The sequence below is a fragment of the Primulina tabacum genome, chromosome 1, assembly GCF_025594145.1.
Source record: "Primulina tabacum isolate GXHZ01 chromosome 1, ASM2559414v2, whole genome shotgun sequence".
NCBI lineage: Eukaryota > Viridiplantae > Streptophyta > Magnoliopsida > Lamiales > Gesneriaceae > Primulina > Primulina tabacum.
In genome coordinates, this window is record NC_134550.1 from 43,981,877 (window position 1) to 44,008,637 (window position 26,761).

At 38.7% G+C, this 26,761-nt stretch overlaps 1 protein-coding gene across 1 annotated transcript; it reads right to left on the bottom strand.

Annotated features, from left to right (window-relative positions):
* Positions 1-16,984: 16,984 nt before the first annotated feature.
* Positions 16,985-17,401, bottom strand: LOC142509764 (uncharacterized). The gene has a single exon (XM_075619585.1). The coding sequence runs from the start codon at positions 17,399-17,401 to the stop codon at positions 16,985-16,987; it is 417 nt and encodes a 138-aa protein (XP_075475700.1).
* Positions 17,402-26,761: the final 9,360 nt, after the last annotated feature.

Genomic DNA, 26,761 nt, shown 5'->3' on the forward strand with positions numbered 1-26,761 from the left:
TGCTTGTATCTGTTCTCTTCTTGCTTTTCTTAATCTTCTTGCAGTTCTTTCGATCTCCGGATAAAAAATAAGCGAGTCAGAGTTTTGCGATCTTAGCATGCACTGTTGAGCAGAAAAAATGAAAAACTCAATCAATATAAAATAAAAATAAAAACTCTAAATTAAAATCTAGACTAATTGGTAACAATACTGATATAAATTCAAATTTTGACACTCCCGGCAACGGCGCCAAAAACTTGTTGCGTGTTTTCTGGATTGCTTGCAAGCGCACGACGTCAAGCTATAGTAAAATGTATTTTGAGAATGTCGAATCACACGAGGAGTGTGTATATCAACGTATATCAGTGCTTGTAATTAAAATAATCTCAACTTTATTTAGAAGAAACAAAAGAAGGTTGATTTGTTTAACAACTATATAATTGCAAATGAATAATAAACTAACACCGAATGGAGAAATATCACTGAGAGAAAGTATCTAGATAAATGATTTTACTAAGTTTCCACGATAATCATTCTCGATTGAATTTATATTGATGAATTCTAATTATTTAATGACCAAGAACACTTAATTATTTTATTCCTCCTTTCCCAAGTGACAAATAAACTGTATCATTCAAACCTCAATTCAAACATTCCTAATAAGAATCTAGATTTATATGATAAATGCACACAAAGTTCTTGCCGAAGTCTCGCTAAATTTATATTCCTTCCGAACAATATAAATATTCAACGACGCGTTTCTAATGATCTGTAATCCTATTCTCTCTCCCGAGTTGTAGGATTAATCAAATAACACACAATTTATGGCCAGTAAATTGCAGTCAAAACAATACAAAGAAACCCAATTAAACAAGAAGGAATTCAATCATATAAAGAACCGAGTCAAATTATCGTATCAACAAAGCTACGTCATTATCTAGACTAGAAAATTAGTTCATGACGAAATCTGAATAAAACAACGCATGTTTAAAGATTTAGACATCGAAATACACGAAAATACAAAAACGAATGAATATATGACAAATCCAAAGTGTCGTCTCCATTCCCAGATCCGCAATTCTTCGTATTTGTGATCGTTCTTCGCACTTTGGATCTTCGTCTCGTGTGCGTGTTGGTCTCCTGTGTGTTTTTCTCTCCAAAAAATGGCCCCCTTGCTCTGAACCCTTGATTTCTTCTTATATCCATGTCTGGGCCGCGAGTCGAAGCCCATTTAATCTTGTTTCGCCGCCATTAGCGCCGCGGCGCTGAGTAAGTAGCGCCTAGGCGCCCGTCAATTGTGAAGGTGTGGGGACCCGGACGCTAATCATATTCTTAATCATCATTGGGACAACTTAATCAATTATAATAAACAGGGTCTAATTTTTTTTTTCTTTTTAAAATACAGTATTAAATGCTGAACGTAATGGAATTTGTCCCGATCTTTTGAAACAAGTAACGATTTTTGTGATATTCACCTCTAAGCGATTATAACTTAGCAACAAATATCAACGATAAAACAATTGAATTTCAAACGAACCATCAAAGAACTTGTTTTGACAATCCGTGCGAAGAACAATCGACAAACGCCACAAAGATGCAATCTTTGATAAGTTTGATTTTGATAAACACAAAGCACAAGCTTTGCAAATTGAGAGAAAACTCAAGAACTTTTATCTATCATTCATCATAATTCATTCATGGTCTGATACACTAAATATATATTCAATAAAGTATGAAAAAGTAGTGTAAAAAGACTTAATTATGATAACAAGCAAATTTGACACGGAAGTTGACAAAAGACCGCGGGTGCGCTGCAGACAGGACCGCGGGTGCGGTGCCGCTTCGGCGAAGTTCGGATGTAAAGGACCGCGGGTGCGGTCCTTTTAGGAGCGTGGGTGCGCTCGCCTTCTGACCGCGGGTGCGGTATAGTTTCGGCAATATTCTCTTAAATTTGATTATTATGGACCGCGGGTGCAGTCCCTGAACTGGCGCGGGTGCGCTGTACCTTCGGCAATTGCATTTGAATAACATTCCAAAAACCTCCAATATTATTCCCATGATTCTCAACCTCCTCTAATTTAGACATCCAACTTGTAGGACTTCTTTGATAGCTCATCATGAGTCCTTGAAGTGCATCTTTAAACTTCTTGCTTCGTCCCCTCGTTATAGGTCCGTCGGGCAACTCCAACGACTCCCATGCTTTCTTTGGTGCTTGATCAACCACATTTGCATCATTCTCCCCTTCTTGAAAAGGATTTGTCCTCAAATCTTGATCATCTCCTACATCAAACAACGAAAGATCACTAACATTAAAAGTAGAGCTGACTTTATACTCACCTGGCAGGTCTAATTTGTAGGCATTGTCGTTGATCTTTTCAAGCACTTGAAATGGTCCGTCACCCCTAGGTAAGAGTTTTGAACGTCGCTTTTCTGGATATCTTTCCTTCTTTAAGTGCAACCACACCCAATCTCCCATTTCAAAAACCATCTTTTTCCTTCCCTTGTTGGCTTGCTTTGTGTATTGAAAATTCTTCTTCTCGATGTTATCCTTGACCTTCTCATGCAAACTTATAACGAATTCAGCTTTCTTCTTGCCATCCATATTCAACCTTTCACTCATAGGTAAAGATATCAAATCCAGCGGAGTCAAAGGATTAAAACCATATACAATTTCAAATGGTGAATAATTCGTAGTAGAATGCACACTACGATTATAAGCAAACTCAACAAATGGTAAACAATCCTCCCAATTCTTTAAGTTCTTTTTAAGAATAGCACGCAAAAGTGTTCCTAAAGTTCTATTGACAACTTCAGTTTGCCCATCCGTTTGAGGATGACATGTAATAGAAAACAACAATTTTGTGCCAAGTTTAGCCCATAATGTTTTCCAAAAATAACTCAAGAGTTTAACATCACGGTCCGAAACAATAGTCCTAGGCATGCCATGCAACCTAACGACTTCTCTAAAGAATAGATCCGCAATGTGAGATGCATCATCAGTTTTGTGACAAGCAATAAAATGAGCCATCTTAGAAAATCTTTCCACAACAACAAATATAGAATCCCTCCCCTTCTTTCTCCTAGGCAACCCCAAAACAAAGTCCATAGAAATATCAACCCAAGGTTCACTAGGGACGGGAAGTGGTGTATACAAGCCATGTGGTTGTGTTTTAGATTTAGCTTGTCTACAAGTAATGCACTTATCACAAACACGCTCAACGTCACGTTTCATGTGTGGCCAATAGAAATGTTCATGCAATGCACTTAAAGTTTTAGCCACACAAAATTCCCCATTAAGCCACCTCCATGTGCCTCCATAACAAGTAATTCAAGAATGGATGATCTAGGGACGCACAACCTATCTTCTTTAAACAAGAAACCATGATGCAAATAAAATTTGTCATGTGGACCATGCATACATGTTTCAAATACATTCTTAAAATCCTCATCTAGCACATATAATTCCTTCACATGCTCAAACCCCAAAACTTTAGACTCCAAAGTAGAGATTAGTACATACCTCCGTGATAATGCGTCAGCCACTACATTTTCCTTACCTTGTTTGTACTTGATGATGTAGGGAAATGTACCTATGAATGCAACCCACTTGGCATGCCGCTTGTTCAACTTCTGCTGCCCCTTAAGGTGCTTAAGAGACTCATGATCCGTGTGAATCACAAACTCTTTAGGCCTCAAGTAGTGTTGCCATACCTTCAAAGTCCTCACAAGCGCGTACAACTCCTTGTCATACGTTGGATAGTTCAGCACTGCTCCATTGAGTTTCTCACTAAAATACGCCACTGGTCGTCCTCCTTGCATCAAAACACCACCAATACCTACACCTGAAGCATCACATTCAATTTCAAAAGTATTAGAAAAATCAGGCAAAACAAGTAAAGGCGCATTAATTAACTTTTGTTTAATAATATTAAAAGACTTCTCTTGCTCTTCGCCCCAATGGAATGGAACGTTCTTCTTAATCACCGCCGTCATCGGTGCCGCCAGTGTGCTAAAATCTTATACAAACCTCCTATAGAAGCTTGCAAGATCATGAAAGCTTCGAACTTGACCAACAGAAGCAGGCGTTGGCCAATCTCGAATAGCACTTACCTTGTCCTCATCCACTTGTATCCCCTGTAGTTGTAGCTCCTTAGTCTCCTCATTCTGTAAGCTGGACGATTTGGCAATACACTTCCGGGTACCAAATCAATTTGGTGCTCAATCCCCCTCAATGGTGGTAATTCTTGAGGTAGCTCCTCCGGAAATACATCTTCAAATTCCTGCAAAAGTGAAACAACAATGCTCGGAAGGGATCCGGCTATATCACTTGTGTTAAAGAGAATCTCTTTGTAAAGAATCAACACAAGTGGATCATGTGTGTGCAACAATTGTTTCAACTCACTCTTTTGGGCCATATATGTTTTCTTTTTTACCTCTTTCCTCTCATTTTCTTTTCCCTCATTTTTCTTTTGTATGGCTATCTCACTTTTTCTTTTAGTCATGTCATTTTTGTTTTCAAAGGCCATCTCACTTTTTAATTCACTCTTTTTTCCGGCCTCATCTCTCTTTTTTTTTTCAATTGGTCCTCCAACACTTGCTTTGGGGACAAAGGAAGTAAAACAATGGGTTCTTTCTTGAGTACAAAAGAATATTTATTTCTAAACCCATCATGTGTCACTTGCCTATCATATTGTCATGGTCTTCCTAACAAAATATGACAAGCATGCATTGGTACCACATCACACAATACCTCATCAATATACTTCCCAATCGAAAACGCGACCAAAACTTGTTTGTTCACCTTCACTTCGGCACAGTCATTCAACCATTGTAGCCTATATGGTTGAGGATGTTTCAAAGTAGACAAGCTCAATTTTTCCACCATCTCGAGACTAGCAACATTGGTACAACTCCCTCCATCTATAATAATGTTGCAAACTTTGCCACTGACAAAACATCTAGTATGGAACAAGTTTTCCCGCTGATTCGTCTCCTCTTCTTTGACTTGGGCACTCATGATACGCCTAGTCATTAATGCCTCACCCACAACTGCTTCATATCCCTCATCAGGATCCTCTAATGCAGGCATCTCATCTTCATCCTCTCCATCATCTCCCTCACTATAAGATTCATACTCCCCATAATTATTCAACACCATTACCCTTTTATTGGGACATTGGCTAGCAATATGTCCAACTCCTTTACACCTAAAACATTTATTATCTCTAGAACGATTAATAGGAGTTTCAGGTTTACCTTGCATTCCCTGCTTAGGCGCCTCCTGTTTAATGTCAACTTTGGGCTTGACCACTACCTTGCTTTCTTCACATTTAACAATGTTGGAACGCCAAGGTGTTGATGTATTCCCAGTTTGTGTGGTACGACCAACTCCTCTCCTCTTGAGTTGTTGCTCCACTTTTATCGCCATTTGCACCATTTCATCTAGATCCAAGTAATGTCTAAGCTCACTTGGTCTTGAATTTCCCTGTTCAAACCACACAGAAAACGAGCCATAGTAGCCTCACTATCCTCATCTATGTTTTCTCATCATGACTAATTCCAATTCTTTATAGTAGTCCTCAACACTCTTCACACCTTGTCTCGAAGTTTGTAACTTCTTAAACATTTTTCTATAGTTGTGATTTGGTACAAACCTCTTCCTCATTACGCTTTTCATCTCCGCCCAAGTTTCTATAGGCCTCTCATTGCATCTTCTCTTAGTGGTCACTAATTGATCCCACCAAATAAGTGCATAATCAACAAATTCAATCATGGCTAACCTATCCTTCTTTTGTTCGGAATAATGGTGACAATCAAACACAAATTCAACTCGCTTTTCCCATTCTAAATAAGCCTCTGGATCCGACTTACCATGGAATGATGGAATTTTCATCTTAATGCTGCCTATGTTATTATCTTCCTTTTTCCCATCATCGTACCTACCACGTAAGGCTTCTCTTCTTCCGCTACCAAATCCTCTACCTCTTCCGCTTCTACCCCAATTCTCGTTTTGGCTCTCCTCTTCTCCTTCCAAATCATAATCATTCTCTTCTTCATCCACTCTACCCAAACCTTTAGGCTTAGATTTATTTTCACTCGTACTAACTTCAAGCCTATCCAACCTCTCATTTAAACGATCCAACTCAGCCCTCAACATTCTACTAAATTGCCCAAATAACGCCTCCATTTGAACCTTAGATAACCCTTGGTTCGAACTCTCTCCTACTTCCCTCTCCATTTTAATTTCAGATTTTGTACCTGCAATAAAATGTTGGTAGAAATAAAAGATTTTCCTCACCCAAATTCTCACGATCACTCCAAAGAAATAACACTCGCACTCAAATATTTTTCACTAGAATTTGATAGTTCTCTCAAAGGTGTGCTCAATCTTTATATATATATTATTTTTTTTTATCAAACTAACAATATTCAACTTGTGAACACTTGCAACTGTTTCACATGGATTGCACAAAAACAAGAACGACATAATAACACAGAACAAATTTTTCGGGAATTTTGGATTATCAAAAGATGATAGAAATAACGCAGATCTTAAAATAGAACAAAGGATAACACAAAACTTGAAACAGAACAAATTTTTGTTTTTTTTTTTGTAGATATGACAATAGAAACAAAAGGATACCACAGATCTGAAAACAGAATGAAATTTGAGACAGATCTGAAAAATAACAACAACGATACTTACTTGAATTCAATGAGCCAAAGCTCTGATACCAAATGATACGAATCCTCGTACAATTAAAGGCAAGCACGAATATATAAATCGCACCCCCAATTCAATAACAAACAAGGAACGATTATTTTGTCCCGATCTTTTGAAACAAGTAACGATTTTTGTGATATTCACTTCTAAGCGATTATAACTTAGCAACAAATATCAACGATAAAACAATTAAATTTCAAATGAAACTTCAAAGAACTTGTTTTGACAATCCGTGCGAAGAACAATCAACAAATGCCACAGAGACGCAATCTTTGATAAGTTTGATTTTGATAAACACAAAGCACAAGCTTTGCAAATTGAGAGAAAACTCAAGAACTTTTATCTATCATTCATCATAATTCGTTCATGGTCTGATACACTGAATATATATTGAATAAAGTATGAAAAAATAGTGTAAAAAGGCTTAATTATGATAACAAGCAAATTTGACACGGAAGTTGACAAAAGACCGCGGGTGCGCTGCAGACTGGACCGCGGGTGCGGTGCCGCTTCGGCGAAGTTCGGATGCAAAGGACCGCGGGTGCGCTCGCCTTCTGACCGCGGGTGCGCTCGCCTTCCGCGGGTGCGCTCGCCTTCTGACCGCGGGTGCGGTATAGCTTCGGCAATATTCTCTTAAATTTGATTATTATGGACCGCGGGTGCAGTCCCTGAACTGGCGCGGGTGCGCTGTACCTTCGGCAATTGCACTTGAATAACATTTCAAAAACCTCCAATATTATTCCCATGATTCTCAACCTCCTCTAATTTAGACATCCAACTTGTAGGACTTCTTTGATAGCTCATCATGAGTCCTTGAAGTGCATCTTTAAACTTCTTGCTTCGTCCCCTCGTTATAGGTCCTTCGGGCAACTCCAACGACTCCAATGCTTTCTTTGGTGCTTGATCAACCACATTTGCATCACAACTGCTCTTCTCACCTATTTATAGGCTTCTCTTCAACGGTAACATTAAGTATAATTTGAATCATTTTATCCGTTGATTGCCACGTCAATATTATTCTTACATTTGTACACTGTAAGCTCTGAAATGCGGCGTTCCACTACGAGTTGCAGTTTGCTTTGTACTGTTGTCGGTTGAATGTCCTTTTCAACTAATGACTGGTACAGCTGAATGATCAGCTGATAAGCTCACAACTGAATATGTTAACTGATCAGTTTCCAACTGATCAGCCAGTTTTCTTCGTAAGCTCAGTTCAGCTTGTTTCAGTTGCCTTCGATAAACTGCGCATTAATCTTCAGTTAAGCAACTGTCAGTTGATTTGTGTAGTTCAGTTACTCCAATTTACTTGATCAGTTACTCCAATAAATTAATCACTTAGTTTGTCAAACAATCGAAATTAAGTTTGCAACAATTTTCCCATTTTTTGTGTTTGACAAAACTTGTATAGTAAGAACTGATAAACTGAACTCAAAAATATTCTTCAAACTCATTGTAGATAAAATATTTCTTCTAATTTACTGGATTCATACAAAGAATAAAAGAATAAAGAATTCCTGCTACAGTCTTCAACTGATCTTTATTTCTTCTTCTTTCCTTTGGCTTCCCCTTTCTGATCATTTATTTCTCCTATTTCCCCCTTTTTGTCAAACTCATCAACCTTTTTTGATAAATTCCGCACATCTGAAGAGAGATTAGAAACTGCATTCATTAGGATATTTTGGAGTAAATCCATTCGTTTTGAAACAGTACTTTCCAGATAGTCTAGACGTCTTGTCACTAATTCTTGCATCTGGAAATGAGCTTAAGTTGAAACTCTGTCTTTGCGGAGCTCTTCCATCTAAAAGAATAAATAAAAAACATCCTTCTGGATTTGCAGCAGTTTACCCATGGTATTTTCCTTAATTGAATCAATCCTCATAGTGAAAAAGAATTGTGTTGTTCAGATGTCAGAAATGGAAGTCATTACAACGGACGAGGTTGGTCTGAATAGCTGTAATTTCTTCAAACAGAGACTCAGTTTCTATTGTAATGCCTGGAGACATGGCTCCGGAAGTTTCTGGTTGCTCTTTGTTTTCTCATTGAAAATGATCAGTGCCCCATCAGTTGGTTCAGTTGAAGTATTGATCATTTCTGAAGTCTCTTCTGGTAAGACTTCCTGTTGAGGTTGTGGAGGAGAAGTTTGATCACCATCAGGGTCTGATGATGCTTCAAGCAGATGATCAGTTGAGACAGCAGTGATTTCTGGGATAGAATGCTCAACTGATGTTTCGGTTGGCTGAATGATAGAAGGTTGATAAGCTCACACTTCTTCAGTTGCAACTGAGAGCAGCTGAGCCTTTTCAGTTAGTTCAAAAACTGTCTGTTCAGTCATGATAACTGACTGAACTGGCTCTTCAGTTCTCAAAATTTCTTGTTCAGTTGTGGAGGGCAACTAAACTGGTTCTTCAGTTGTGAATATTTCTTGTTCAGTTGTGGGGGGCAACTGAACTGGTTCTTCAAGAGGTTGATCTGGGGCTTGAAAAACTGGCTCTTCAGTTGAGAACAACTCTTCAACTGCTTCAATAGTAGATAGTTGAACGTCAGAGGCAACTGATTTGATTACTTCATCAATGTTGGCCAATGATAATTCAGCGTCTGTGTAGAGTGTAGCTTCAACAGTTGAAGACTGAGGAACATCAGTTGGCTGTGATGCATCTTTAGAAAGAGAATCAATCATCTGTTCAGCAGAGCCTGCACTTGGATCCTTGGATGGCTGATCTGTTTGAGCTTATTGATCAGCTAGCTCATCTGAAGAAAGATCTTGGGAATTATCTGGAATAATAAGTTCTTGATCCATTTCCCAATGCTTGATATCCATTTTAAGAGCTAACAAGTCCAAGTTCAGTTGGTCATGAACTGTTTTATCATTAATAGTAGTTGGGCTTGTGGGATCGTAGTTCTGACGCAGCTGACTGATCAACTGACTCTGTTTCTTTGCCCGTATCTGATCAAAGAAATATTTCTTCCTCTCAAGTGCTTGAACCACCGTGGCAGCTTTGACCAATTTCAGAACAAGTGTTTCCAAGGCAATGAATTTCTTTAAAACTGATTTCTTCCGTAATTTCCTGGCAAACACAACAGTTCTAAACTTTACCCATTCTTCACAAGTTCTGAGTTTATCTTCAGAAAATTCATTGACTTCCTTCCAAATGAGGTCAATGTGCGTCTGAATGGTATTGGTTGGTCTGGGCTCTTCAACCAATTTCTCTTTGCCCTTAGATTCAGTTATAACATGAGAAATGCTCAGTCCTGATCTAATCGCGTCCACCTGTTCTCGATTCACTACTTCTTTAGGTCTTGCCATCGGCAGAGGAGTTGGTCTGGTGACAGTTATAAGTGGAGCTTTAACTCCAGTAAGCTTCTTCTTTTCACCAGATTCGGTGATAGACTTTTTGAAAACTGCAGACAGTGGTAACTGATAATTAGTTGACGTCTCAACTGGTACAGTTCTGAGTGTAGCCTTGATCGGCTGATCAGCTGTAGATTGGATGATCCTATCAGATGGCATAGTGCTCACATCCATCACTGATTTAGTCTTTATGGTCCTGGGTTTCTAGGAAATTTTTGGAGATGAGAGTCTTCTCAGAGTCACTTTCACTGATAATCAGTTTACGTTTAAGCTTCATTTTCTGAGTCTCCTTCTTAGCTTTCTTAACTTATTTGGGAGCTCCTTCCATCCCAATCTCCTTCTTCACTTGAATAAACTTCTCAGGAGTCATGTCCAGTTTCTGCTTGGGTGGCTGGACATTTTTGGCATTGAAGATTTTCAGTTTTGATGATTATTTCTCAGAGTCATCACTCACCATCGCCTTGACTCTCAGCAAATAGCTGAGATTGCACCGTAAAACCTTAGATTGCTCGGAAGATTGAAACATGTTCCTTAAGATGTTGAAAATAATATTCTTCCAGTTCATCTTTCTTTCACTCTTGATTGTAGCTATAGCTTGAAATTTCTCCAGAGTAAGGGCAGCAAAGGATCATGCCTTTGTCAAGATCTCCTTCGCTACAATATCTGCTAGCAGTTGCACTTCTGGCTTCAGTTCCTTCTTGGGATCGGAAACTTTGATTATCCGACCATCAATAGAAAGTAGTGTTTGCATCTCTTCAACATCTAATGCCTTGACTTCAAAAGGTTAACTAGCCCATCAGTAGGCAGTTTAAATAAATTGCAGAAGAAATCATCTTCAATTATCAACAAATGACCATTTACAGCAGTTGCGATACTGCCTTCTTTAGTGACATAGCCGCTGACATAGAGATCCAAAATCTCTTTAGTATAAATTTCTTGAGAGGATAATCCCTGAAATTGTTTCAGTCCAGCTGCTTGCAGTTTCAGAAAAAATGTTCTTGACTTCTTCATCTTTTACAGTCAAGATTGAATCAAAGTCGATCGCCATAGCGTTCATAAAATGAGCTGGGATCTGGTTTGACATTTGATTGAATGAAATCTGCGAAAAAGACTAAGCTTGAGTAGAAGTTTGCTCTGAATGTTGTATGTGCGCGTAAGGAGAAAAACTGAATTGGAGCGAGTATAGTACTGATGTAAGTGACTGTTCAAATTTTTAACACGTGTTAGTCCAGGAAAATTTGAATTTAAAACGTGTGTACGTGTGGTAATAACATGTGTAGAATATGAATGGATTATATGGGTCCACGTTTCAAAAATACTATTCATTGAAAGACAGCAATTAATGCTTCGACAAACAGTCACATCATTTAATATAGAATATTATTCGATTTATTAGTTAACTTATCGGAGAAGATTAGTTAGATCTGCAACTGAATGACCAGTTGAGAACTTAGTCAATTCAGTTGAAGACCAACTGACTATTGTCTTTTCAATTAAATTTTTGTTCGATATTCCCCCTCAATAAATGCATATAAATAAGGGTAAGAGAAACTTAGTCTTAATCAGTTAAGGCCTGATGACTCTTTTTCTTCCTCCTGTCTCTTGTCTATACATTAAGATCAATGTTATTTTGTAATGACATCTGAACTCCAATGGATTGTGAAAGCAACACACATGTCCCTCATCCTTCATTGACGCCTCAACGTATTCAGAGATTTAAAAGAGATGCTGAGGATTACGTCTTTACAGACGTTATGTCCGTTTGGACTACCGCTTACTACATTCAATCAATAAATGATGGAGAATTCACTACTTCTGTTAAGTAGAGATCACTTGCAAAGAACCTTAAAAGGCTTGCTCAAGTCGATCATATATCTGATCTAGTCAAGGATGATGTGCTGATCCACATGATGCAGTTGAAGAAATGGCACTTGCTTCAGAGAATTGAAAATGCCGAAGCCTTCAAGAATATTAGGAGTCATGACTTGAATAATTGGTTGATGTTATGGTAAGATGCCGTAGAGAGTGGACTATGTGATGTTGTATGGTATCGATTTTATTCTTAATAAAATCTTGATTTGTATCAATTCTGTTGTTTCTTTTTAAAAGATTTCTTGTCATCCTTGGTCCTTCTCCTGTGCTCATAGGGCTTATTTCCCTTTTCAGTTGATACTCGACTGTCCTTCTTTGGCTTAGGATAGTCTGCTATAAAATGACCAGGTTTTCCACAGTTGTAGAAAGCATATGATTCTTCTTTGGACTTATTTTCTAATACTGATTCTGGAAGTTTCCTTCATTCCTCCTCATAAACTTTCCAAATTTCTCCACATACAATGACATAGCATCATTTCTCAGTTGATCAGCAGATTTTTCAGCTGAAACAGTTGGTTCCAGTCTGACAGCAGTTAAAACAGTTGTGGCAGCAGGTGTAGAAGGTTCTCCTTCTCTAGTTTGTAGTTCAAACTCGTAAGCCTTTAGATCAGCAAACAAGTCATGAAGTTCGACCTTGTTCAGGTCCTTAGATTCTCTCATTGACATGGTCTTGACATCCCATTCTTTGGGAAGTCCTATGACCACTTTCAGTGCAACTTTTTTGTTCGAATACACTTTTCCAAGTGCATTCAGCTCATTGATAATACCACTGATTCTCTCATCATATTCGTGCATGGATTCTCCAACTTTCATCTTGATGTTATCAAATTTCTGAACAGCAACTGATAGTTTGTTCTCTTTTGTTTGCTCGTTTCCTTCACATAGCTGGATCAGTTTCTTCCATATTTCTTTGCCAGTTTTTCACATTTTGATTTTGCTGAAAGTGACTTTATCCAGCGTTTTATATAAGATATCCTTAGCCACATTGTCTAGGTTGGCTTTCCTTTTATCCTCAGTTGTCCATTGCTCTCTGGGCTTTTCTATGCAAGGAGGTGCCCCACCAGTAATGGCAACTGCTGTCTTCATGGGACCATCAGTAATGACATACCACATGTCGTCATCTTGTGCAGCTAAATGAGCGTGCATTCTGATTTTCCAGTCGTCAAAATCTTCTCTGGAAAACATCGGTATTTTATTGAATGAAGACATGTTGATCAGTTTTGTGAATAAGAGTATTTTAAGACAAGATTATACTACTCTGATACCACTTGCTAGGATCAGTTAATAGGTTGAGATGTGTTTAGAAGGGGGGTTGAATAAACACTCACGATTTTTGAATCTTTTCGAATGAAGTGTCAGTTCTGTGACAAACTGAAACTAAGAATCTTGTTAATCAATGACAATCAGTTTAACTGATAACAGTTGCGGAAATAAACTGATTGAAAGATAGAATAAATAATTGAAGTAATAACACGAAGATTTAGTGGATGTTCGGAGATTGAAATAACTCCTACGTCACCCTTCTATCACAAGGATAGAATATGCACTAAAAGACTTTGATCAATACAAAACTTGTACAAACCCACTTCAGTTTGGACTTAACACTGCCAAACTGAAACTCTTAGTTTACTAAATATTTCACAGTTATTCGACCGAACTTAGCACAAATGATCTATTTAAGATCAAATAATTAACAAAATGATTTGTGCTTGTAAGCTCGAAAGGTAGCCTCAAATGCTACAGATAAATCAGATAAGTGTGAGCTTTTCGATTCTCGAATAAGAGCTATAAATTCCGCAGGGTAACAGCAAGCTTGAAAGAATAGATAGGTCGATCGGTTTCTTGCTCAACTGCTCTTCTCACCTATTTATAAGCTTTTCTTCAACGGTAACATTAAGTATAATTTGAATCATTATATCTGTTGATTGCCACGTCAATATTCTTCTGACATTCGTACACTAGTAAGCTCTGAAATGCGGCGTTCCACTACAAGTTGCAGTCTACTTTGTACTGTTGTCGGTTGAATGTCCTTTTCAACTGATGATTTGTAAAGCCGAATGATTAGCTGATAAGCTAACAACTGAATATGTTAACTGATCAGTCAATTGTCTTCGTAAGTACAGTTCAGCTGGTTTCAGTTACCTTCGATAAACTGCGTATTAATCTTCAGTTAGGCAACTGTCAGTTGATTTGTGTAGTTCAGTTACTACAATTTACTTGATCAGTTAGTCCAATAAATTAATCACTTAGTTTGTCAAACAACCGAAATTAAGTTCCAACAGTATGTTTATTAGGTGTTTAGTTTTATTAAAACACTTTTTAAAATTACTAATTAAGTCATCACAATTTATATTACTAGTTAAGCCCTCCAACTTTTGAAATTTAGGGATCTACAAAATTTAAATTCTACCTTTGATTAAATACTACGTAGTTTAAATAATTAAGTCAAAAAAAATTATTAAAATATTTTATATCGAGTGAAAGTATTTAAAAATCTTATTTTAAAATTTTTCTAATCAAAAAACTTAACATTTCTATTTTAATCGATAAATTAAATTTAACCTTAAAAATGCTAAAATTTATAAATTCATTCAAAATGCTATTTTATTGACTTCAAATAAAAATATAACTTAAATTTTTAACTTCTTAATCATCTCATTTCTCTTTTCCCGGTTCGATATCAAACATTCGTCTTAAAAACTAAAACTCATGAAAACATTTTAAATATAATAAAAATTGCATAATAAATTAAATATATATATTTGAAATAATTTAACACATAGCATACATTACTTTGATTATTAACTACATAAATAAATTGACTCTAATATAAAATAATCTTTATTTTAATAATGTTTTATGATTTCATTCAATTATGGCATTATATTTTATTTGTATACACATGCAAGCAGCATAGATAAAGTCCTTAAATATACGATAGGTACCATGAGATTTGCGTCACAACATAATATCATGGAACTCATTAGGAAGTGTGCCGTATATTCTAAACAGGTTCCTAGTTGAATCAGCCGCCTAAAACATGGATAAAGGTCACCCGAGCTTGAGAGGAGAATCTGTGATGTAAACGTCATGTTTCATTGGCAAGGGCATGGAGATGTCCATTCACACAGATGGGTGATCATATGATGATGCACTGAACAACCCTCCCTCGGACTATCCAAGTAGTTCTCACTCATCGAGTGGAATAGTTTGCAGTTATCGTGGTACACCATTAGTCCTTTGACCCAGGACAATGTAGGAGCTATACGTACTAGCATGCACTTTTATCCGTTTACCGACTCCATCGAGGGTCATCAGGTGGCGATGTTGGGTGTAGTTTCAAAATACGTAGGAGCAAATGCATTTTAGTCGAGGATTCACCGTTCACCTACAATTGAAGATATCCTATGTGATCTAATGAATTAATAGTGCAAGGAGTCTCTGGCCAGAGCAAGAAATGTGCTTTATGGAAAGGTGTTTTCCTAGTTGCACATACCATTCCACTATTAGCACTCAAAGATAAATTGCATCGTTATCGAATTAATTTGCAAATCTCGATATACCAATGGTTGCAGATTCAATCGGGATATATGTGTTGAAGGGACTGTATTGTACGCTAACCATGACTAAAGGTTCTTGCAGGCACTATCAGTGATACCTAGGGGATCATGGGCGATGCTACTAGAAGTTTTTATCATGATCCGGTGGGTGCAATCAGAAATCAGTTCTGACATTCTTGATCAAGGACTTGATTAAAAGAATGTGGTTAACTAGGGTAAACTCGAATAAGAATAAATGTTATTATGAATCACATAGAGATGTGAACCTACGGCTAGCTGTATCCCAGAACCATTGAGGGTCACACAAGTATCGGATTATGTGTTCTCGTTGAGAAAGTCAAAGTTCAAGGAGTTGAAATTTGGCGACTATAGTTTGATAAAGATCAAACATGAAGCTTATAAAAGAGTTTATGAGCCGATTCCATAGAATGGAAGAAATGGAAGTTAGCATGATTACTAAATAAGGAAGGAGAGTGGAACTGCCTATTTTGTGAAGCAGTTCATTAAAACTAACAGCTGCCCAGTATGATAAATGAAAATTTTGACCTTCGAAATTTCATATTTTTATTATATGAACAATACATGTATTATTGGAACATCGGCGCTCTTGGATCGTCGATCGGGGTTATAATGACTTCGAAATCATTTATTTAGTTAATTTGGAATTTACTGATTATATGTTGGTGCTAATAGTGGTGACTACTAACATGTACAAATTTTCATAAATGTTCTAGAGGAGTCTAGAATAAAATTAACCAAATAGTTAATTTATAAATTAAATAATGGTTATTTAATTTGATGTACATATACATGTATATATATTTATGTGGTGATATAAAATATATATATGGTAATATTATATCACGTATTATTAAAAGTTAATAAATACATTATATATTAATTATATGGGAGTTTAAATATAATGATATATGTAGAGTCTTTGTGAGAGAGAGACTTCACCAGTGCGCTCGGGCAGAAGAGTAGGAGGTGATATAATATATATTTAGACTTCACCAGTTTAAATATAATGATATATGATATATGTAGAGTCTTTATGGTGATATAAAATATCATTTTTTTTAAAAGAGGAGGATCTCTCGGGCGGATGTAAATGTGCGCCCGGGCAGAAGATACACAACTTTGAGATAAAAAATCTTCATCAGTGCGCCCGAGCAGACCAAAGGATTGGCCCGGGTGGACCTCGTACGCTGCCAAAATGTTATTATTATTATTTTTTTAAAAAAAATAAAAAATAAGTATAATAAATCAACATAAAATAATAAAATCGAATGTAGTACAAGATAAGGGAAAGAGAGGTAGTTCACAATTTATAGTCGAGAGCTTGACTATCGGTCAGTTTTAGTTCGGACTGTCTTGAAACCGGGTGATCCCAAGTTGTGGCTCAATTGTGCTACCCATGTAGTGCTTCAGTCGCTGTGCATTGACCGTAAATGTCCCATCCTTTCCATCTTGCAGTTCTACAGCTCCCGATGGGTAAACTTAAGAAATCACGAATGGACCAGACCATCGCGACTTCAATTTTCTGTGGAAAAGTCGCAAACGGGAGTTGTAGAGCAGGAGATTTCCGCCTTCTTTGAATTCTCTTTCGATGATTCGCCTGTCATGAGCCCTCTTTGTCTTTTCCTTGTATGATAATGCGAGATCATATGCTAGAGTTTGGAATTCTTCCAAATGATCCAAATAAAGCAAACGTTGTTCACCTGCATCAGTAAAGTTAAAGTTTAGTGCTTTTGTTGCCCAGTATGCCTGATGTTCTAACTCTACAGGTAAATGAAATGCTTTACCAAACAGTAGCCTATATGGTGTAGTGCCTATAGGTGTTTTGAAAGCGGTCCTATATGTCAAAAGAGCATCATCTAACCTGACAGACCAGTCTTTCCGACTGACACCTACCATGTTTTCCTAAATCCACTTGATCTCTCGATTAGACACTTCCACTTGTCCACTCGTCTGGGGATGATAGGGGGTATAGATCTTATGTGTGACACCATATTTGCTCAAAAGTTTTTCAAATAGTTTATTGCAAAAATGGGTGCCACCATCACTAATGATTGCTCGTGGTGCTCCAAATCTATTAAAAATATTTTTCTTTAAAAATTTCAGGACCACTTGAGCATCATTAGTGGCATATGCTTCTGTCTCTACCCACTTAGACACATAATCAACCGCAACCAAAATATATTTTTTCGTGAACGAACTGGTAAACGGTCCCATGAAGTCTATCCCCCACACATCAAAAACCTCACACTTAATGATATTGTTTAATGGCATTTCATGATGGTTAGAAATGTTACATGTCCGCTGGCATTTATCACAGGCAAGCACGTAAAAACGAGCATCTTTAAATAGAGTTGGCCAAAAAAGCCACATTCGAGTACCTTGGATGCCGTTCGTGTTATTCCAAAATGACCACCTACCTCGCGGCCATGACAATGACTGAGAATCGATCGCATCTCTTCCTTACCACACATCTCTGTATCATGGCATCTGCACATATGTTGGACAAAAAAGGTTCCTCCCAAAAATTATATTTCACGTCCGAAAATAATTTCTTTCTTTGGTGAAATGTTAAATTTGAGGGGGGTGAGCCTGTAACAAGAAAATTCTCAAAGTTTGCAAACCATGGACAATTTTTCACCACTAGAAGCTGTTCATCCGGAAACCTATCATCTATCTCATCATTTTCACAATTTTTACTAACATGCTCAAGACTAGAGAGATAATTAGCTACCACATTCCCTACACCTTTTTTTTCTATTATTTCGAGGTCAAACTCTCGGAGAGGTAATATCTACCTAAGCAATCGTGGTTTGGCCTCTTTCTTAGCAAACATATATTTAAAGGCAGAGTGGTCAGTAAACACAATTACTTTCGACAAAACAAGGTATGAATGGAACTTGTCAAGTGCAAATACTACTGCAAGTAACTCTTTTTCAGTGGTTGCATAATTTAATTGTGTTTTATCTAGAGTTTTACTTGCATAGTATATAGTGTGAAATACCTTGTTCCGCCTTTGGACCAGGACATCACAAACTGCATTATCACTTGCGTCGCACATTAACTCAAAAGGCAGATCCCAATCCTGTGCCACCAACACAGGAGCTGTCACCAAGCGCTCCTTCAGGTTCTCATATTCCTGCAGACAATTTGTGTTAAAGGCAAATGGTACATCTTTCATGAGTAGGGACGATAGAGGCTTAACAAGTTTAGAAAAATCTCTAATGAACCGCCGGTAGAACCCGGCATGTCCTAGAAAACTTCAGACTCCCTTTATTGAAGCCGATGGTGGTAGGTTCTTGATGACTTCCACTTTAGCTTTGTCCACCTCAATCCCTTGTTCCGAAATTTTGTGCCTCGGGAAAATTCCTTCTTGAACCATGAAATGGCACTTCTCCAAATTCAGCACCAGGTTCGTCTCCTCGCACGTCCTCAACATGGAGCTCAGATTCTGCAAACACTCATCAAACGTTGCACCAAAGAAAGAAAGTTCATACATTGTAAGGCCCGAGAATTTGATTATCATAATCAGACTTGTTTTGTTGATAATTAAGGGGATTGTAGACGCATTGTATCGGACCGGAAGAGACGGAAAAGTAGATGCAATTTTTGGTGAGAGATGAGCTCGGCGCATATGCGCCACCAGTCCGGCGCATATGCGCGACATGTCCAGAACCTGCGGCGCATATGCACGAGTAGATACGCGCATATGCGCGACACGTCCAGAATCTTTGGCGCATATGCGCGAGATGAAGCGCGCATATGCGCGAGGAGTTAAGATTGACATTGCCGAGACCAGTAGGTCTCGCGCATATGCGTGAGTAATGTCGCGCATATGCGCGAGACATGTGCCATTTGTCCTAGGCCATGCATATATGTTGAGTTGGCTTCTTCCCTTCCTTGCAGCAGCTGACAACCGAGAGAGAGCAAATTCCATAGAAGCTCAAGATTCCTTCATAGCTTAGAAATTGATTTGTGCAAGAATTATTCACCCAAACTTTGATCCAAGTAGAGATTCTTGTTCCTTGCATCAAGGGATTCAAAAGGGTATATGTTTTATTAAATTCCAGCATGTTTTGATATATATGTGTTGGGAGAATAATAAATTGAGCTCCATAATATGTTCTTGAGATTATAAGCAACGTATATTCGCAACCGGATCGAAGAAATGGTACCGTATGCATTTGTTATGAATTTTAGCATATATTGATTGAGAATATGCAGATTTTGAGAGTATGATGTATATATGATGTTGATTATTCATTGTTGAGAGTTGATATGGATTCTTGTTGAGATTTGAATTGACCGGTATCGAGAAATTATGCCGTTATGCCGTCGAAATGTACCGAGATTGAATATTGATCCGTATGTGTATCCTTTTAAGTTAGAAGTTGATATGGTGCATTATATATATGTCATTTCAGATTTGGTTTGACAGATTCGATATCAAGAATACGAGACTTCGACTTCTACGAACGACAAGAAGGTATAATTCATTGTTTGTTTGGGGAAGATACAACTCAAATGAAATTCAATTTGAGTTTTCCCAACAAATCACATACTTGTTCTAATTGTACTTTATATTGATTTATATAAATGTACTGAGATAGGAGTGTCATTGGTAGATACGCCAATTTTCTAAACGTTCGGTGATATCGATGCTTCGGATCAGATTCACTCCGATTGTAGATTTCGATACAGACCAGACCGAAGTTTAGGAAAAAGATGTAACGCCACCACGATTGGGAGAGTAGGTGGGAGACCTGTTACATCTTATTCACACCGGGATCCCTAGACTTAGATACGAGTCGAGTTAAAGAGTAAGAGTCAGATTGTTTTATCTGTAATCACTAATGTGTCATAATTGCTGATTATGTGTTATGATTGGTATTAAACTGCATGACATGCATGTATACATGTTTTATACTGGGATTTATTCTCACCGGAGTTTCCGGCTGTTGTTGTGTCTGTATGTGTGCATAACAACAGGTAGGGCAGGATCTGGGTCGCAGCAGAGATGAGAGATGGATATAGCGTGGTGATCACGGGCATAGAAGATGTACTAGTAGTTGTACTTTTGTCATGTACTGTATTTGAATACTAGTTTGTTGAATATGTACTGGACAAGACATGTATATTATGTTTGTAGAGATAAAATAAATAAAGACCTTGTGCCTGTTTATATACATTTGAATTAATGTTAAAAGCAAAAATTTGACCCACATTTTCTAGCAAAGATCCAACTAATCCCAAAAAGAATCGAGTTAGAGCCCGGGTCCCCACAACAGGTGGTATCAGAGCAGTAGGTTCTGTAGACTGAGATGGAATAGAATGAGCGGGGTAGATCGAGTCTTCTTCCTTGCTTTTGATGTGCTAGCATGATTTATTGCTTTTCCTATTACATGTTGTATTGTTATCTGAGTTGACTTACAGCATGTACTGGTAAAGACTGAATCAGAACCGATTCTGGATCAGAGGTATATGATCAGAGGAGGGCTGAGACAGATTGTATAGATTGTGTACTAATCTTTTGATAATCAGATATGCCGCCTAGAAGAATACCACAACCAGCTGCAGGTCAAGTGCCAGAACAGGGTAGTACGTCAAGTACTCAGATGGATGTGACATCTACACCTATGGAGATGTTATTAAAGAGGTTTCAGTCATTCCATCCACATATCTTGAAGGGCACGGAGATTGCAGTGGATTGTGAGAGCTGGCTAGACGATATAGAGATGCTGTTTGAATCTCTTGCCTATACAGATGAACGGAGAGTGAAGTTGATTGGGCATCAGTTGCAGGAAGTGGCAAAGAGTTGGTGGCTTACAATGAAACGAGCCTTGGAGCATAGAGGTATCGATATTACTTGGAAGGTATTCAAGGATGAATTTTGTCAACGTTTTTTTCCAGTCTCCTATCGAAAAGACAAAGGAGCCGAATTTGCCAACTTGAGACAGGGGCAGTGGAACATAGAAGAGTATGTTGCCAAGTTTTCTTCCTTGCTTCGATTTGTGCCACACGTGGCAAGAAATGATGAAGCGGTCGCCAATCAATTCATCAATGGTTTAAACCCTGGTATTTTTACTTTGGTGAACACGGGACGACCCAATACCTTTTCTGATGCACTGAACAGAGCAAAAGGAGCAGAGGCTGGCTTGATTAGGCAGCGAGGAGCTTCCTATAGTGCTCATAGTCAGAGACCGCCACAGGCCGCCGCACAGTTTCCACCACCTCGTCCTCGATTTGATAGTGGAAGCAGTAGTAGTGGCAAGAAAGATTCGTTGAAAGCTAAAGGCAAGCAGTTCAAGAGAGCAGGGAGCAGTTCGTCGAGCTCCAGCGGGTCACGACAGAGAGGTTCTGGCCAGAGTACGGATTTTTCAGCTGTGTATTGTAGTTATTGCGGAGGCCGACATGTCACATACCAGTGTCAGGGAGTGATGGGCAGATGCAACATATGTAGGCAACAGGGACATTTCGCCAAAGTCTGTCCACAGAGAGGTGCACAGAGATTTCAGGGTGCAGGGTCATCTGTATCAGTGACTCAGCCTGAGAGGCAAGCTTCGTCTGTCCATTCCTTTCAGCCAACGCCTACACAGTCCCAGCCTAAAGCCAGAGGTGGCCAGACAGTGAGCCAACCTCCCAGACAACAGGCTCAGGTGTTTGCATTGACGGAGGAGCAGGCCCAAGATGCACCAGACGATGTGATTGCAGGTAACTGTTTTCTTTGTGGTTATCCTGCCTATGTATTGATAGATACAGGTGCATCACATACATTAATATCAGAACATTTTGCATTGATACATGCATTGCCTGTCGAGTCATTGTCTGCTGTAGTGTCTATTTCTTCTCCGTTGGGAAGTGGTTTGATAACTGTGACATCAGTTAGACATTGTATACTACAGTTTGAGGGACATGAGATTGATTTAGACTGTGTTGTACTTGGCTTATCTGATTTTGATTGTATTGTCGGGATTGACATGTTAACCAAGTACAGAGCTACCGTAGACTGTTTTCATAAGATTGTCAGATTTAGACCTGAAATGACAGAAGAATGGAAATTCTATGGTAGGGTTCCAGATCTCGGATTCCCTTAGTGTCTGCTTTGACAATAAATAGATTGTTGTAGAAAGGAGCAGAGGGGTTCCTTATTTATTCTGTTGACCTACAGAAATCGAGCCCGGCATTGGCAGATTTGCCAATAGTACAAGAGTTTGCAGATGTATTTTCAGATGAGATCCCAAGGTTACACCCAGCCCGAGAGGTAGATTTCAGTATTGATCTTATTCCAGGTACCGTTCCTATATCTCGAGCTCCGTATTTGTGGGGACCCAGACGCTAATCATCTTCTTAATCATCTCTGGGATTTAATTATCAATTCAGATAAACAGGGTCTAAAAATTTTTCTTTTCTAAAATGCGGAAGGTAATGGAATCAATCTATTATACAAACCAGTATAATAATACAAATCTTGTACAACATGCTTCTAGTTCAAACTAGTCTAAGGTTTAACTACTAAATTTCAAGTATTAAACCAAGTCTATAATAAATCCGGAGTCACCACTCTAAACTCGTCTTCTCTCATCATCTTCTTGACCCCGATCTTGTCCCCCCTGTTGTCATGCACACATACAAAACAAGACAACAGCCGGATACTCCGGTGAGAATAAATCCCAGTATAAAACATGTATACATGCATATACACAATATAAATCATAAAGCATATTATCATGCATAAAATTCATAACAATAGGTTTCATAGTCTATGAAACTAAATCAAAATAAGCATGCAGTAACAATGGGTTCCATAATCTCTGAAACCAAAATAAAATAAGCATGCAACTCAATTCAATTCATATCTTGACTCGACTCGACTCTAACTCTAGGGATCCCGGTGTGAATAAGACGTCACTGTCTGTCATCTACCCTGCCAATCGGGGTAACTGTGTGAGGCCCGGGGCCGAAGAGGGCGGGGGGTGATCGCCGGTGCCATCAGTTGCACGGACAATGAGCGGCTCCTGGCAGGCTTCTAGGTGGAGGGAACATGAATGAACCGACCCACATGGGAATGAGAGGGATTCCGAGACTGTTCAATGTAATGGACTATACAGTTGAAGAGGGCTTAAAAGATTTGATTTATACTACTCATATCACGAAGGTGCATCTTCTTTTCGGTAGCTCATCACATAAGAACTCCAAAAGTTAAGCGTGCTTGACCTGGGGCAATTTTGGGATGGGTGACCTCCTGGGAAGTTTCCCAGGGTGCGTGTGAGTGAGGACATAAGCACGCTGGAAAGACTCGTCTTGATACAGTTAGGACAGTCGTCGAATCTGGGGCGTTACAGTTGGTATCAGAGCCGACCTCTATTAGTACGGTCTGGTTCGGGGACGAACCAAGCGGAAGCTGGTGGGCATGTGAGGCCCGAGGCCGAAGAGGGCGGGGGGTGATCGCCGGTGCCATCAGTTGCACGGACAATGAGCGGCTCCTGGCAGGCTTCTAGGTGGAGGGAACATGAATGAACCGACCCACACGGGAATGAGAGGGATTCCGAGACTGTTCAATGTAATGGACTATACAGTTGAAGAGGGCTTAAAAGATTTGATTTGTACTACTCATATCACGAAGGTGCATCTTCTTTTCGGTAGCTCATCACATCAGAACTCCCAAAGTTAAGCGTGCTTGACCTGGGGCAATTTTGGGATGGGTGACCTCCTGGGAAGTTTCCCAGGGTGCGTGTGAGTGAGGACATAAGCACGCTGGAAAGACTCATCTTGATACAGTGAGGACAGTCGTCGAATCTGGGCGTTACAGTTGGTATCAGAGCTGACCTCTATTAGTACGGTGTGGTTCGGGGACGAACCAAGCGGAAGCTGGTGGGCATGTGAGGCCCGGGGCCGAAGAGAGGCCCGGGGCCGAAGAGAGGCCCGGGGCCGAAGAGGGCGGGAGGTGATCGCCGGTGCCATCAGTTGCACGGACAATGAGCGGCTCCTGGCAGGCTTCTAGGTGGAGGGAACATGAATGAACCGACCCACACGGGAATGAGAGGGATTCCGAGACTGTTCAATGTAATGGACTATAGTTGAAGAGGGCTTAAAAGATTTGATTTGTACTACTCATATCACGAAGGTGCATCTTCTTTTCGGTAGCTCATCACATAAGAACTCCAAAAGTTAAGCGTGCTTGACCTGGGGCAATTTTGGGATGGGTGACCTCCTGTGAAGTTTCCCAGGGTGCGTGTGAGTGAGGACATAAACACGCTGGAAAGACTCGTCTTGATACAGTGAGGACAGTCGTCGAATCTGGGGCGTTACAAACTGTACGTCTTTATTCCTAGACTTCGGCCTCGTCTGTATCGAATGTCTACAATCGGATTGAATCTGATCCGAAGCGTCGATACCACCGAACGTCTAGTTTAGCAAGTCTGCCAATGACTCTCCTATCTCAATGCTTGAATATAAATCTATAAACAAAGCATAATCATATAAAAAGATAAACAACAATTCTAGTATGTGATTTTGTTGGGAAACTCAAATTGAATCTCATTTGAGTTGTGTCTTCCCCAAACAAAACATGAGTTATACCTTTGTTGTAGTATAATCGTCGTCGTAGTCGAAGTCTTGTTCCCAAATTTACCAATACAAATCTGAAATGGCATAATCAATGTGTATTCTATCAAACTTCTACTCAATTCAACACATATATGAATTGATAATCAATCTCAATACAAATCGACGGTACAACGGCATAATCCTGCGATACCGATCACTCAATAACATCATAATCAATCACAATCAACTCATACTCCTCATTAAAATATAATGTATCATACTGAACTCTTCACTATCTTAACTCAATATACATGGTGGAAAATCGAAACCATCTCAAACGGTATCCGAAAATCAATCCGATTGTATTTCCATACTCACCATAATCATAAGAACATATAATATAACTCATATCTGATTTTCTCATACAACTCAACTTCAAAACATGCTGAAAGGAAACAATACGTACATTCCCTTGTAGCCTTCAAAGAGAGGAATCCAAATCTATATTTAGATTCAAGTTTTTAATGTATAAATCTCACACAATCACAATTATAAATTTGGAAGAACTTGAGGAATTGTTGAAGATGCTCTCGGTTCTGAGTTCTGAAAATGAGAAAGACTAAATCAGTCCAATATCTATATATATATATATGCCATGTGTCACAACAAGGAACAAAGGTGGATTTCTCGCATGCAGCACCGCGGGTGCGGTCACTCTTCACCGCGGGTGCGCTGTGCCCACGGAATGCCTTTTATTTTTCAAAATTTAACGACCGCGGGTGCGGTGTCTCGAGTACCGCGGGTGCGGTGTTGCTTCGTACCAAATTTCCTGTAGAACCCGTAAATCAGTCTACGTTTAAGCCATGCATAATTCTAGATTTTTAAATTTAATTGACTTCATTACATTATTATTTTAAATGCATTTATTTGAAGTTAATTATTCATTATTTCAGTTCAGTAGTTTGATTTTTAGCATTTCAGTTATTTCAGTGAGGCCGGACTGGAGTTGGAGTTTTGAGATAGAATTTAAGATTCGAGAAATATTTCCAGAAGTTAATTTAGCTAGCAACTAAGTTCATTTAAGTTAGAAAGGGAGGTTTGAGGATTTAATTTAATTATTTGAGGTGATTAAGAAATGAACTCATTTAAGTTACTTAATTAAGGGTTATATTCAATAAATTATTTGAGGGATTAGTGAGGCTTTTAAGAGTTATTAATTATCAACTAGATAGCAATATTTCCCATTCATTTTATTTGTAGATTTTCGGCCACACCCCTAGAAGAACAAACTAGGACTTGCCAACTCACCTTTGACCCATTCTTGGTTGATTAGCATGCTAATTCTTTTAGCTATTTTCCACCTTAATTAATTAATACTAGACCACTATCCTAACCCTTGATTGGCATGATAAAATCGGCCACTATACTCTAGAATCACCCAAGAGATCATTTGATAGCAATTCAAATTCAAAATTCAAATGCATGAAGACTTGGTCTTGATATGATCCTTATATCTTGCACCATCCTCCTCACCCCTCATAACCACTCCATCACACTCCCTCCCCACCGAAATCAGACCCCTTTTCAGTAGAAAAAACGTGAGTAATAGCTTGGGAGAAAGGGAGAAAAAAATCGAGAACTAGAAAGAACAAGAGAAGCGCTCCATCTCCTCCGTGCCGCGTCGTCGTCGTTTCGTTCGTTTTCTTTCGAAAC

Excerpts from the sequence above, each read along its gene's own strand:
- LOC142509764 (XM_075619585.1), bottom strand. The coding sequence starts at position 17,401 with ATGGTAGGTGTCAGTCGGAAAGACTGGTCTGTCAGGTTAGATGATGCT.